Source organism: Ylistrum balloti, unplaced genomic scaffold, assembly GCF_031769215.1.
Source record: "Ylistrum balloti isolate Yb309-2 unplaced genomic scaffold, AGI_CSIRO_Ybal_v1 Utg369636, whole genome shotgun sequence".
NCBI lineage: Eukaryota > Metazoa > Mollusca > Bivalvia > Pectinida > Pectinidae > Ylistrum > Ylistrum balloti.
In genome coordinates, this window is record NW_026781899.1 from 1,098,358 (window position 1) to 1,113,284 (window position 14,927).

Here is a 14,927-nt window from a genome sequence, read left to right on the forward strand (position 1 = left end):
TCACCATAATCCTATTGAATTAATATTGTTATTTTCTAGAGCTACCCATGTAGTATCTTTCTCGGTTCCTCTGTACAGATTCACACTTGTTGTTAAATGATTTGGAAACTATAAATATGTAAATAGGATATTTGTAAACGAGTAGTTGAATTTTCCAGCTGAGATACGAAATATTTTGTTATTGAAATTCCTCTGTTGGTAATTATATTGATGATAATGGAACTGACTTGTTCCTGGCCTGTTCTTGTCACGAGCTCCAGGGGCAGGTCTCTCCTTCACGCCGTCCCTGCCATACCCGGGCACCTGGCGCCGACTGATTTTTCGCTCACCAGGGGCCGTCACCGCACATACTCTATGGAATACGCATGCGCAAATACATCTTGGGTAACGGTAGTTATTCTTGCAGTGGTGTGAATATATTAGAAAGTTAATTGTGATGATGTGGTGTTGCATTATCTTCTTCAGAACATATTCTTTCAAAAACATGCTTATACATGTAAGGTTTACCTAGAATATCAAACGTTAAAATATTTATATCTTTAGTATGTAAATCATTTAAGCTGTATGTCGCGATGATCACCGGTGCGAGCCGAAACGCACACGAGATCTGTAAGTATCTATGTTTTGAGCCCCCCATGCGGGTCTCACACAATCACTCACAACTAGGGACAAAATACGGCTTATGGTTTTGTAAAACTTAATTTCAGGTTCGCTACAGGGACATCACTTTAATGTTCTTTCAACATACTCCCGTATTGAAATGAATGTTGATCCCGTTGCACGTCATATTAAACCCATTTAAAGCAGTTTTTGTGACAAGAACTCCTACAAACCATAAGTATAGTCGGCCTTTTGATTCTCAATACGGGTGTAATGTACCTTACCTGTGGTATTAGCTACAACTATTGATGCTGAAGTGGTAAACATCCTCTTGTGACTCCACCAGTCTGTACGCGGGCGGTAGAGGCGGTATGGTTGTCTAATGGTGTGGAAACATCAGAATCAACGAAGACGGCTTTACACTGTGAATTTTTTTTTTTCATACATATTCTTTACACGTGCTGCAAATCGGCATCTTTGTAATAAAACACAAATTAATTTTATCAACTTGTGGTGTTTGGCTGTCATTCATAAGGTGCACTCTAATGATTAAGGTTTAAAGAGACACAAAGAACATGGTGCATGATGGCTGACGAAGAAAATTCTTCAGGAAGTGTTGGTTTTAATAACATAAGTCAAAATATACACGGAATGACAAACGATATTCCTATATTTATTTTTGGTGTGATGACAGTGCCGTTTAATTAGGACAGAAAATTGTATTAAGTTACTTAAATGACAGTTAGTTTTCTAATAATAATAAAAAAAACTTTTTTCGCCTCACGATATTATTCTTAACGAAAAGGAATTACTTTTGACTAAGATATGTCAGACTTGTGAATTGATTTTGTGTTATTGTCACATAATACTTCAAAAAGTGACACACTTTTTCATCAATTTTATTTAAATGATTCCGTAAAATATCAACAATTGTATTAAGAACGAAAATGTTTCAAAAACATCATTTATATCCTTGTGGAAGCTTATGAAAGTATCAAGAGCGCAGTGACTGACTGAACAGTGAGAATGGTTTTAAGTTAACCTTCTCTACCCCCTAAAATCAGAGAAGGTGGCGAATTTCTTTTAACGGACACTAGTACCTTAATGAGAAGACATTTCTGTTAGCCAGACATGAATATTCTAAACGAGTTTATCTCAACTACCGTATAAAATGATAAATGAAGAGATTGCGCCCCCTTGTATGTATTCCTCCAAAAATCGAAATTCTGAGCAACACCAGTCATGAATTTTAAACCAAAAAGTGTTTATTATAATGCTTCATAGCAAAAAGAGGGTATGTTCTTCGTGGTTGACAGTACGTGTTTTCATTCAAACGAATGGGTAATGGGATATCTATTCACCAAAAAAATAAAAAATAAAAAAATATTATAAAAAAAGCTTAACAAAACATCAAAAATGATAAGACCTGTGTACATTTTTCCAACACTTTCAGTACTCTGGGAGTATATGGTTTTTGTTTTGAAAAATGACTCGATGGTCAAGGGATTGGCTATGCGAAATTTTGGCATTTGGTTATAAACATAGTACATATTGTATTTTAATGTGAAAAAAATATTGCTTGTACGAATGAAATACACAAATGATTTTTGACATATATTTAATTCGCGAAAGAAGCTGTATTTCTAATTGGCATTGTTCTCATATACCAATTAAATACATATTTAACGCACAAGGTCAGATCTTTAAAAATTATTGTCAACATTCTTGTTGGATTCATCCTAAATATTTTCTTATATTTACGGGTTACTTTGACATTTTGAGAAATGCTATTGGCTAATGCCCCCATCTTTAGGCCAAATGAGAAAACTTCTTTCAAATGTCCTTAAGATGAGGAATTCACCAAGTTTGATAAATCGATCAGATTTCCTTAAAAAGCGTTGTTTGCCGTAATCAGCGACAAAACGTCCTTTCAATCCCAAATCAGACAAACAAAAAACGAAGTGCACAGCAACAGTTTGTGTAATCACTTTACTCTTAAATATCTGAAAGGCTAATGCTGCATGATCTTTGGAATTCGTGTCACCGATTCATTTTTTTGACGAATACAAGACGTTCCGTTTTACAAATAATCTTAAACGAATGTTTCAGGAAAAGGTCACATTGATTATCTGTATAGTATAACCAACATTTCAACCATGACGAAACTAGCCAAGTGTTTCATATTCGAATTTGAAGATCGTTAGTCACTAAGTTTTAGAGCGTTTGGCACAATTGATCAATTATAACGATTCAGGGACCGAAAGAAAACCGACAAATTAATAATCACAAATTATCTATTCAACAAATGATGACTAACAATGACAAATTTTGATAAACGTATTACAACGAAATGTGTTTTTATATTCTTCTTAAAGAAATTCAGAACAACTTTCTCTCTTAGTGGAACAATCAAAACCCACCTCTAGATATTTCTATAATGGAACAATCACAACCCTCCTCTAGATATATCTGTAATGGAACAATCACAACCCTCCTCTAGATATCTCTGTAATGGAACAATCACAACCCTCCTCTAGATATCTCTGTAATGGAACAATCACAACCCTCCTCTATATCTCTGTATTGGAACAATCACAACCCTCCTCTAGATATCTGTAATGGAACAATCACAACCCTCCTCTCTCTGTATAATGGAACAATCACAACCCTCCTCTATATCTCTGTATTGGAACAATCACAACCCTCCTCTAGATATCTCTGTAATGGAACAATCACAACCCTCCTCCAGATATCTCTAATGGAACAATCACAACCCCCCTCTAGATATCTCTGTAATGGAACAATCACAACCCTCCTCTATATCTCTGTAATGGAACAATCACAACCCTCCTCTAGATATCTCTGTAATGGAACAATCACAACCCTCCTCTAGATATCTCTGTAATGGAACAATCACAACCCTCCTCTAGATATCTGTAATGGAACAATCACAACCCTCCTCTAGATATCTCTGTAATGGAACAATCACAACCCTCCTCTAGATATCTGTGTAATGGAACAATCACAACCCTCCTCTAGATATCTCTGTAATGGAACAATCACAACCCTCCTCTAGATATCTGTGTAATGGAACAATCACAACCCTCCTCTAGATATCTGTAATGGAACAATCACAACCCTCCTCTAGATATCTGTAATGGAACAATCACAACCCTCCTCTAGATATCTCTGTAATGGAACAATCACAACCCTCCTCTATATCTCTGTAATGGAACAATCACAACCCTCCTCTATATCTCTGTAATGGAACAATCACAACCCTCCTCTATATCTCTGTAATGGAACAATCACAACCCTCCTCTATATCTCTGTAATGGAACAATCACAACCCTCCTCTATATCTCTGTAATGGAACAATCACAACCCTCCTCTATATCTCTGTAATGGAACAATCACAACCCTCCTCTAGATATCTCTGTAATGGAACAATCACAACCCTCCTCTAGATATCTCTGTAATGGAACAATCACAACCCTCCTCTAGATATCTCTGTAATGGAACAATCACAACCCTCCTCTAGATATATCTGTAATGGAACAATCACAACCCTCCTCTAGATATCTCTGTAATGGAACAATCACAACCCTCCTCTAGATATCTCTGTAATGGAACAATCACAACCCTCCTCTAGATATCTCTGTAATGGAACAATCACAACCCTCCTCTAGATATCTCTGTAATGGAACAATCACAACCCTCCTCTAGATATCTCTGTAATGGAACAATCACAACCCTCCTCTAGATATCTCTGTAATGGAACAATCACAACCCTCCTCTAGATATCTCTGTAATGGAACAATCACAACCCTCCTCTAGATATCTCTGTAATGGAACAATCACAACCCTCCTCTAGATATCTCTGTAATGGAACAATCACAATCTCTGTAATGGAACAATCCATATCTCTGTAATGGAACAATATCTCTGTAATGGAACAATCACAACCCTCCTCTAGATATCTCTGTAATGGAACAATCACAACCCTCCTCTAGATATCTCTGTAATGGAACAATCACAACCCTCCTCTAGATATCTCTGTAATGGAACAATCACAACCCTCCTCTATATCTCTGTAATGGAACAATCACAACCCTCCTCTAGATATATCTGTAATGGAACAATCACAACCCTCCTCTAGTTATCTCTGTAATGGAACAATCACAACCCTCCTCTAGATATCTCTGTAATGGAACAATCACAACCCTCCTCTAGATATCTCTGTAATGGAACAATCACAACCCTCCTCTATATCTCTGTAATGGAACAATCACAACCCTCCTCTAGTTATCTCTGTAATGGAACAATCACAACCCTCCTCTAGATATCTCTGTAATGGAACAATCACAACCCTCCTCTACATATCTCTGTATTGAGACAATCACTCCTCTAGATATCTCCTGTAAATGAATAACACCTGTGACAATGTTTATATCGGAAGCTTCCACGTAACACAAGCTTATGCTCACTACAACCGTGTAACACAAGCTAACAACCCTGTAACACAAGCTAACAACCCTGTAACACAAGCTAACAACCCTGTAACACAAGCTAACAACCCTGTAACACAAGCTAACATCTCTGTAACACAAGCTAACATCTCTGTAACACAAACTAACAACCCTGTAACACAAGCTAACATCTCTGTAACACAAGCTAACAACAGTGTAACACAAGCTAACAACAGTGTAACACAAGCTAACATCTCTGTAACACAAGCTAACAACCCTGTAACACAAGCTAACATCTCTGTAACACAAGCTAACAACCCTGTAACACAACCTAACAACCCTGTAACACAAGCTAACAACCCTGTAACACAAGCTAACAACCCTGTAACACAAGCTAACATCTCTGTAACACAAGCTAACAACCCTGTAACACAAGCTAACATCTCTGTAACACAAGCTAACATCTCTGTAACACAAGCTAACAACCCTGTAACACAAGTTAACATCTCTGTAACACAAGCTAACAACCCTGTAACACAAGCTAACAACCCTGTAACACAAGCTAACATCTCTGTAACACAAGCTAACAACCCTGTAACACAAGCTAACAACCCTGTAACACAAGCTAACATCTCTGTAACACAAGCTAACATCTCTGTAACACAAGCTAACATCTCTGTAACACAAGCTAACATCTCTGTAACACAAGCTAACAACCCTGTAACACAAGCTAACAACCCTGTAACACAAGCTAACAACCCTGTAACACAAGCTAACAACCCTGTAACACAAGCTAACATCTCTGTAACACAAGCTAACATCTCTGTAACACAAGCTAACATCTCTGTAACACAAGCTAACAACCCTGTAACACAAGCTAACAACCCTGTAACACAAGCTAACAACCCTGTAACACAAGCTAACATCTCTGTAACATAAGCTAACAACCCTGTAACACAAGCTAACATCCCTGTAACACAAGCTAACAACCCTGTAACACAAGCTAACATCTCTGTAACACAAGCTAACAACCCTGTAACACAAGCTAACAACCCTGTAACACAAGCTAACATCCCTGTAACACAAGCTAACAACCCTGTAACACAAGCTAACATCTCTGTAACACAAGCTAACATCTCTGTAACACAAGCTAACAACCCTGTAACACAAGCTAACAACCCTGTAACACAAGCTAACAACCCTGTAACACAAGCTAACATCTCTGTAACACAAGCTAACATCTCTGTAACACAAGCTAACAACCCTGTAACACAAGCTAACATCTCTGTAACACAAGCTAACAACCCTGTAACACAAGCTAACATCTCTGTAACACAAGCTAACATCTCTGTAACACAAGCTAACAACCCTGTAACACAAGCTAACAACCCTGTAACACAAGCTAACAACCCTGTAACACAAGCTAACAACCCTGTAACACAACCTAACAACCCTGTAACACAAGCTAACATCTCTGTAACACAAGCTAACATCTCTGTAACACAAGCTAACAACCCTGTAACACAAGCTAACAACCCTGTAACACAAGCTAACAACCCTGTAACACAAGCTAACATCTCTGTAACACAAGCTAACAACCCTGTAACACAAGCTAACAACCCTGTAACACAAGCTAACATCGCTGTAACACAACCTAACAACCCTGTAACACAAGCTAACATCTCTGTAACACAAGCTAACAAAAGTGTTACACAAGCTTTCAACCCTGTAACACAAGCTAACAACCCTGTAACACAAGCTAACAACCCTGTAACACAAGCTAACAACCCTGTAACACAAGCTACCAACAGTGTTATCATATTACAACCCAGTAATATAGCTAACGACCGCTAAACTACACATGCTAACTAATCCTGTCTGTAACATGATCGATCGTTAGCATTATGAACATTTAGCCCTAATGTTATCGGTGAACGAAGAGAGACAACTCTTGCATCTACTGCCTGAGTGGACGCAGTGGTGAACCAGAAATATGCGTCAGATCAAAAACTCGAACCCATACAGAATAATTGGCTATAAATAATTGTAGGAATTTCTGTTGCAGAATATCTCTCGTCCACAATATTAGGCTATTAGATAGACTAAGACCGAATTATATCCACTGTTTTTTTTCTTTTATTACCAATTTTATTCGTTTTTTTTTTCAATTTGTTTGATAACCTATGGGTTTGGACGAGTTGTATCTTGCAACAGAATTTCCTACAAATATTTATCAAATTATAACTAGGGGATAATTATGGATGGTTTCGATTTTCTATTTTGGAGGAATGTTTCCGTTTTCCCCATTTCTTACACGAAATCTTTAGCACGGCAGTACATGAGAGAGTTGTCTATCTTGGTTCATCCGATAACGTTGAGACTTAGCGGTCATATTTTAAGCGTACATTTGTGTTTCTGTAAGGGGTTGTTCACGTGTGTTATAGGGGCTGTAAGCTTGTGTTACTGGAGCTGTAAGTATGTGTTACTGGGGCTGTAAGCTTGTGTTACAGGGGCTGTAAGCTTGTGTTACTGGAGCTGTAAGCTTGTGTTACTGGGGCTGTAAGTTTGTGTTACTGGAGCTGTAAGTTTGTGTTACTGGAGCTGTAAGTTTGTGTTACTGGGGATGTAAGTTTGTGTTACTGGGGCTGTAAGCTTGTGTTACTGGGGCTGTAAGCTTGTGTTACTGGAGCTGTAAGCTTGTGTTACTGGAGCTGTAAGTTTGTGTTACTGGAGCTGTAAGCTTGTGTTACTGGGGCTGTAAACTTGTGTTACTGGGGCTGTAAGTTTGTGTTACTGGAGCTGTAAGTATGTGTTACTGGAGCTGTAAGCTTGTGTTACTGGGACTGTAAGCTTGTGTTACTGGAGCTGTAAGCTTGTGTTACTGGGACTGTAAGCTTGTGTTACTGGGGCTGTAAGCTTGTGTTACTGGGGCTGTAAGCTTGTGTTACTGGGGCTGTAAGCTTGTGTTACTGGAGCTGTAAGCTTGTGTTACTGGGGCTGTAAGCTTGTGTTACTGGAGCTGTAAGTTTGTGTTACTGGGGCTGTAAACTTGTGTTACTGGGGCTGGTTACTGGGGCTGTAAGTTTGTGTTACTGGGGCTGTAAGCTTGTGTTACTGGAGCTGTAAGCTTGTGTTACTGGAGCTGTAAGCTTGTGTTACTGGGGCTGTAAGCTTGTGTTACTGGGGCTGTAAGTTTGTGTTACTGGGGCTGTAAGTTTGTGTTACTGGGGCTGTAAGCTTGTGTTACTGGGGCTGTAAGCTTGTGTTACTGGGGCTGTAAGCTTGTGTTACTGGGGCTGTAAGCTTGTGTTACTGGGGCTGTAAGCTTGTGTTACTGGGGCTGTAAGTTTGTGTTACTGGAGCTGTAAGCTTGTGTTACTGGGGCTGTAAGTTTGTGTTACTGGGGCTGTAAGTTTGTGTTACTGGGGCTGTAAGTTTGTGTTACTGGGGCTGTAAGCTTGTGTTACTGGGGCTGTAAGTTTGTGTTACTGGGGATGTAAGTTTGTGTTACTGGGACTGTAAGTTTGTGTTACTGGAGCTGTAAGCTTGTGATACTGGGACTGTAAGCTTGTGTTACTGGGGCTGTAAGTTTGTGTTACTGGGGCTGTAAGTTTGTGTTACTGGGGCTGTAAGTTTGTGTTACTGGGGCTGTAAGTTTGTGTTACTGGGGCTGTAAGCTTGTGTTACTGGGGCTGTAAGTTTGTGTTACTGGGGATGTAAGCTTGTGTTACTGGGGCTGTAAGCTTGTGTTACTGGGGCTGTAGTTTGTGTTAGCTTGTGTTACTGGGGCTGTAAGTTTGTGTTACTGGGGCTGTAAGCTTGTGTTACTGGGGCTGTAAGTTTGTGTTACTGGGGCTGTAAGCTTGTGTTACTGGGGCTGTAAGTTTGTGTTACAGGGGCTGTAAGCTTGTGTTAGCTGTAAGTTTGTGTTACTGGGGATGTAAGTTTGTGTTACTGGGACTGTAAGCTTGTGTTACTGGGACTGTAAGTTTGTGTTACTGGGGCTGTAAGCTTGTGTTACTGGGACTGTAAGCTTGTGTTACTGGGGCTGTAAGTTTGTGGCTGTAAGCTTGTGTTACTGGGACTGTAAGTTTGTGTTACTGGGGCTGTAAGCTTGTGTTACTGGGGCTGTAAGCTTGTGTTACTGGGGCTGTAAGCTTGTGTTACTGGGGCTGTAAGCTTGTGTTACTGGGGCTGTAAGTTTGTGTTACTGGGGCTGTAAGCTTGTGTTACTGGGGCTGTAAGCTTGTGTTACTGGAGCTGTAAGTTTGTGTTACTGGAGCTGTAAGTTTGTGTTACTGGGGCTGTAAGCTTGTGTTACTGGAGCTGTAAGTTTGTGTTACTGGAGCTGTAAGCTTGTGTTACTGGGGCTGTAAGTTTGTGTTACTGGGACTGTAAGTTTGTGTTACTGGGGATGTTAGCGTTGAACTCAATGAGAAATTTCTATTTCTTTTTATTAGAACGTGTTTGACGCTCGTTAGTTTGCATGTTGGTTTCATTGTTGTATGCTTGTTCTCATATGAGCACATGACATTACTTACCTAAATTGACCAATGTTTACATGGCGTGTGCCATCGATGAAGCAGAAGACGCTTCCGGGACACCTGGTCTTCTTCTTGTATTTTTTAATTTTCCGTGAATTTCTGTGTAAATCTTTCTTTTGTATATACTTCTCGCTATTTTTATTGAATTTTAGCTTGACTATGATTATGCTGACAGGTGTTTTACTTTTTGTGTTTTTAATTCTACTTTCATGAGTAGTGTAATGGTAATTGCAAAGTTTGTTTGACGATAAACGATCATGTCATGTACAGGAGCTTCTAAAGTTTTGTTTTATGAAGTATAACAAAATCGTCTTGGATGATTGACAGGTAAAATAGTAACCAATATTAATAACCAATAGGTAAATAGTTTATATACTTCAAACCAGAGGTTCAATGGGTCTGCAGCGCTCACTCACCTGGTATATATATATATATATATATTAGCCAAATATCATGCCTCTAGGTCTATTAATTCATAAGTAGAAGTTGTTAAATGTTTTTAACAAATTTGAACCCTATGACCTTGAATATAAGTCATGGTCATTTCTTTTAGCAAAATTGTTGGGTTTCATCCTAGAAACATATCAGTCAAATATCATTCCTCTAGGCTTTTTAGTTCACGAGGAGACGTCGTTTATAGGTTTTTGACATATATGACCCCTGTTACCTTGAATATAGGTCAAGGTAATTTCTTTTTACAAATCTTGTCAGGCTTCATCCTAGGAGCATACCAGCCAAACATCAAAACATTTGGTCCACTGGATATTGTGAAGAAGTTGTTGAAAGGAAAAAAATGATGCCGGACGACGGACCTGCGCCACGGGTAACACTTTCATAAAAAGAGGTATAGATTCTAAACTTCCTGGATTTCAGTCAATTTGTTTTGGTCTTTCTATATCTAACTCAATCAGATCGGGCCTAACACGTTTGAAAAATGTAATTTAGAAGACTGATACAGAAAATTATAGCGAAAAATCACATTCTGTTTCGTGAAAATGAGACTGGATACTTACAGAATGGTAAATGAGATAAAAAGTCTAGGGCTGTCTGTGTTGTCTGAGTGTTACGCCGTGTAAAAGCAGGCAAATGTCGGAACTACACGACAACAAGCATACGTGTTACATGCCTACCACTCGAGAGGCGGGCATCGCCTTTGTCACCGTCCACCGGGACACCACAAAATTGCAGGTATTCGTTTACCGTCCGCAAGTTTTCTCGCGTCCCCCCGTGATATATGGGCGTTACGCGCCTCAGGTGTCTGGAGAGCGAACAAAGGGACCAAACTATATCATTATATGATTCAACTCTTATGATATCTGTACTCTTTTGCGTTTAATTTTGAAGTCGTACCAACAGATGCAGTATCATGTAATGTCTGGAACACCGCAGTGATAGCGGAGTGTTATAAATAGCTCTGGCCAGACTCTCGCCTGGTATATATACATGTATATATATATATATAACATCAGTATTAAGTATATTTAACAACACCTCAAATGCCTGTTGTGAACAGCCGCGCAAGCACATATATTGTTACATTGTTACCACACAAAACAACGTATTAATAATTTATTTAAATCACTCTTTACATCCGTATTGTTTTATTTATTATGAATTGTAGAATGTTGTGAAACCATACAGGTATTTGAACATAATTTTGAACGATTTTATATCTCAAAATTGAAAAGTAGTAAGATCCAAAAAAAAAAAATGAAAATTGTCACAGCAAAGATGTGTTTCCATAATCAATAAAACATGGCACCACAATAGAGATCGTTTATCGAGATAAATTTTGTACTATTATGTAATCATATTAAACCATTTGCCACTTCTATGTTAATTCGACCGAATGTTCGAAACTACATCGAAATCTAACACTTTACAAATAAATAAGACAATTAACATCGGTTGAATTCAGGATATCAATTTACCTAAGTCATTGTAACAAGGCTGGCCAGGTGTGTCACGATATGATATGCTGTTAATTAAAATCAAAATTTTTACTTCGTAAATCATTGAATATAGCCTTACAATCGACATGATTTATGTTTGCAGAAATTATCGAAAAGGCGTCAGATCAGCAACCCTCAGCGTGCGGTATTGATATTGTGCAGTCCTGAAACATTCAAACTGGGAGTACAGGAAAAAAAGGATAGAATATTTACCTAACTGGAGGGTAGGACAGAGAAATCACTACCCAAGGCGAAGATTTTTATTTGGCTAAGTAAAAAAACTCCAAACAACTTGAAAAGGCAAATATCTCCTGGACCGAGTGTGATTACATCTACAACAATTTTTATTATTTCCAGAAACACATCCACATGAAGGAAACCATGCAGATTCATTCATGCATGTTACTGGAAAGATCGAAAATTAAAGCCGCTTGCTCTTAAATGTCTCAGACGTGAGACGTTGGCATCGCCAACAACTTTGGCTACATTCAGCTTCACCAGATACAGATATAAAGTTTGTTATCTTTTTAAAAAAAATTACCGATAAAAAGGCTATTAATTATCATACTTTCAATGGAACGAACATTTCATTAAGTAGTATCTAGTTCCGGAGCATAAGGACAAAGAGATATGGTCGTCTATATTGATAAAATGTAAATATTATATAAATCTATATAAAATCGTATGAAATCACTGCTAGCGTTTTCCGACCGGATACACAAAGTTTTTATCTTTTTTTTAATTATATATATATAGTTCTTAAAGTTTGGTACATATATTGACACGTGGAATATGAAGGAATTCACATCGTTTTTTGTTCAATATTGCTGTCATTTTGAAACAGAATATATATCATTTTAACTGAAAGTCTTCGATAAGGGTATAGAAACAGACAGGAGGCACGGTTCTATCTACATAATTACTACATAGGATATTCAAATGTATTCTTTATAGTGTGCGAGCGTGGTTGAATATATCTAGTCACTCCTTTCGCTTGTGAATATTGGAAAATATTTGTTTGTAGGAGTTAAAGCAGATAATTACGTTGTAATTTAGACATGTTATTGAATATAGAGTAAGGGACTTTGTAGTGGGGATTAATTAACAGGCCACTGATACGTCCCCTGTGTTATACACTAAGTTATACATGCATTGTCCCTGTAGCGAATTACTTACCTCTGTCACAATACAGTGGACACAAACACACACACCTGGCCCCACTTGTATAAAACATCTCAACTTGAGATTTCCTCAAGTCGAGATTTTCCTCAGCTAATATCTCCTTGAAAATATCTTGTATGAAAATTCCTCAAGGAATTTCAGGACATCCTAGCCGATGCCTTCCTCCTGTTCCTTGAGAAAATTTTATACAAGCCGTTTTTGAGGAGATATCAGCTGAGGAAAATCTCGACTTGAGGAAATCTCAAGTTGAGATGTTTTATACAAGTGGGGCCTGGCTCGCGCCCCCATTATCAGATGTATTGCTAATTATCTTTTAAATGAATTTTAAATAGGTCCGCTTTAAAATCTCAACATACAATGTACTTTTCAAAGCAAAATATGTTTATTTTATTTTATGATTAAACTCCCGGCGTGTTTTTCAATCTTAAGACGTGTAAAGTCATGCATGAATGAAGATAAAACACGCCGCTACGTTTGCTGAACATTATGTAAATTAAATTATCTAAGTAACAACAGCACTGATACACATGTATTGTGCCGTTAGGGAGGGTCACGAGACCAAGCATGTCCACTCACAGAGTAATATATGCCGATCATCTGATACATATACTTAATTCTAATTTCATTGAAGTACAATACCTCTTGTCAAATCCGGTAACGTGGCATCCCTCCCCTATCAAAATAATTCTATTCCATATGCATTGATCAATACAACGACGGAAAGATGTGTTAAGTTTATTTAAAAGAAATTTTGTACACGGTATACCTGTATTCATGAGAGGTTTTAAACATTAAGTAGATCATGTTAACCACATATTTGTTTTGTAAATGCATTTGTATAAAAAATTACATAGAAGAAAATGAGAAAAATTTCCATATTTTAGAGCTATGCTTTGTTATGGTAATATTTGATTTTAAAACATGGTTTCCAATTTGATCGTTTTTCTGTCGAAATTAGTGGACCTAATGATCAAAGTGTCGACATTAGATCTATTTTGGCGATATTTTTTTTATTTTGATGATATAACAAGTTTGAGTTTTTAAGACCCATTAACACTTAAGTTATATCGGACCAAACATCAGGTGCAACGGGAGAAGAACTTTGCAAAATTCTCTATATAATATTGATAATACCTTATTATTTAGGGAAATCTGTCTTTTATTTTTGTATAAATTCACGATAGGGTTTTAAACATGCTTTAATTAAAACCTTTAATTAAGCCTTTTGTAATCAAAATACTTTTTATAAAAAATATTCCTTATGAAAACGTGTATAACCCTGTATTATAATGAGCATCATGTTGAAATGATATATAATGCCGATAAATTGTATGAATTGGCGATTTGTCCTCCAAATAGTGTAAACGTCTGCGGAAATTTCTGTTAAGAAACTTTATCCCGAGTGATATATGATAATGAATATGTACAATTCGATATACCGCCTGTTCACGTCATTTATTGACCAGTTATCGTGTAGATAGTATATATGCAGTTCAAACCATTTTCGTATTAACTCTCCTCTAGTATCCCATAATGCAGTTTGTTTTGATCGCATTTGTATAGTTTTGTCAGCGTGTGATTTGTTGTCAAGGGAGAATGTGACGTAACGATACAGCCTTTTCACAAGTTGTCCTTTCTTTTAACTGATGACGACCATTTTGCAACCGGACGTGGCCCCTTCTGCCCTTACAGCTGTTACCATCAGCAATACGCTTCACTATCTAAGTCACATGTCTGGTGGTACATTCATGTAGCGTCCAGACAAACCCTAGTGTGTAGCACAAGCTTTGATTTAAAACGTTTACCTTAATGATGGCGAAGAGTTGAAATAACAATAATAAGTGTTTAAAAAATCACGAAAAAATACCAACATGGCAACATAATCTTAATCCAAACTAAAATTCCACAAAGTAGGGAAAATATGAACAAAAAAAAGATTTACATGGAGACTCCTGAAAAGTACAAGGAGAATAAGACCAGGTGTTCTGGAAGAGTAAGCGACTTCTGCTTCATCGACGACACCCGCCATGTAAACCTTGGTCAATCCAAGTAAATAGTGTCAATTTCTCAAATGAGAACAAGATATACAACAACAGGACCAACAAGCAAACTAACGAGCATTAAGCGCGTGCAGCTTCATATCACACATAAAAGAGGAATATTTCTCAATGAGATCACTA

The 14,927-nt window shown here is 37.7% G+C and overlaps 1 protein-coding gene across 1 annotated transcript; it reads left to right on the forward strand.

Annotated features, from left to right (window-relative positions):
- The first annotated feature begins 5,024 nt into the window (after nt 1-5,024).
- On the forward strand, nt 5,025-6,008 carry LOC132553426 (uncharacterized). The gene has a single exon (XM_060217674.1). It carries the CDS (start codon nt 5,025-5,027, stop codon nt 6,006-6,008), a length of 984 nt encoding a protein of 327 aa, XP_060073657.1.
- The last annotated feature ends 8,919 nt before the right edge of the window (nt 6,009-14,927 follow it).

What these genes read in the sequence shown, in the direction of transcription:
- LOC132553426 (XM_060217674.1), top strand. Translation starts at nt 5,025, where the DNA reads ATGAATAACACCTGTGACAATGTTTATATCGGAAGCTTCCACGTAACA.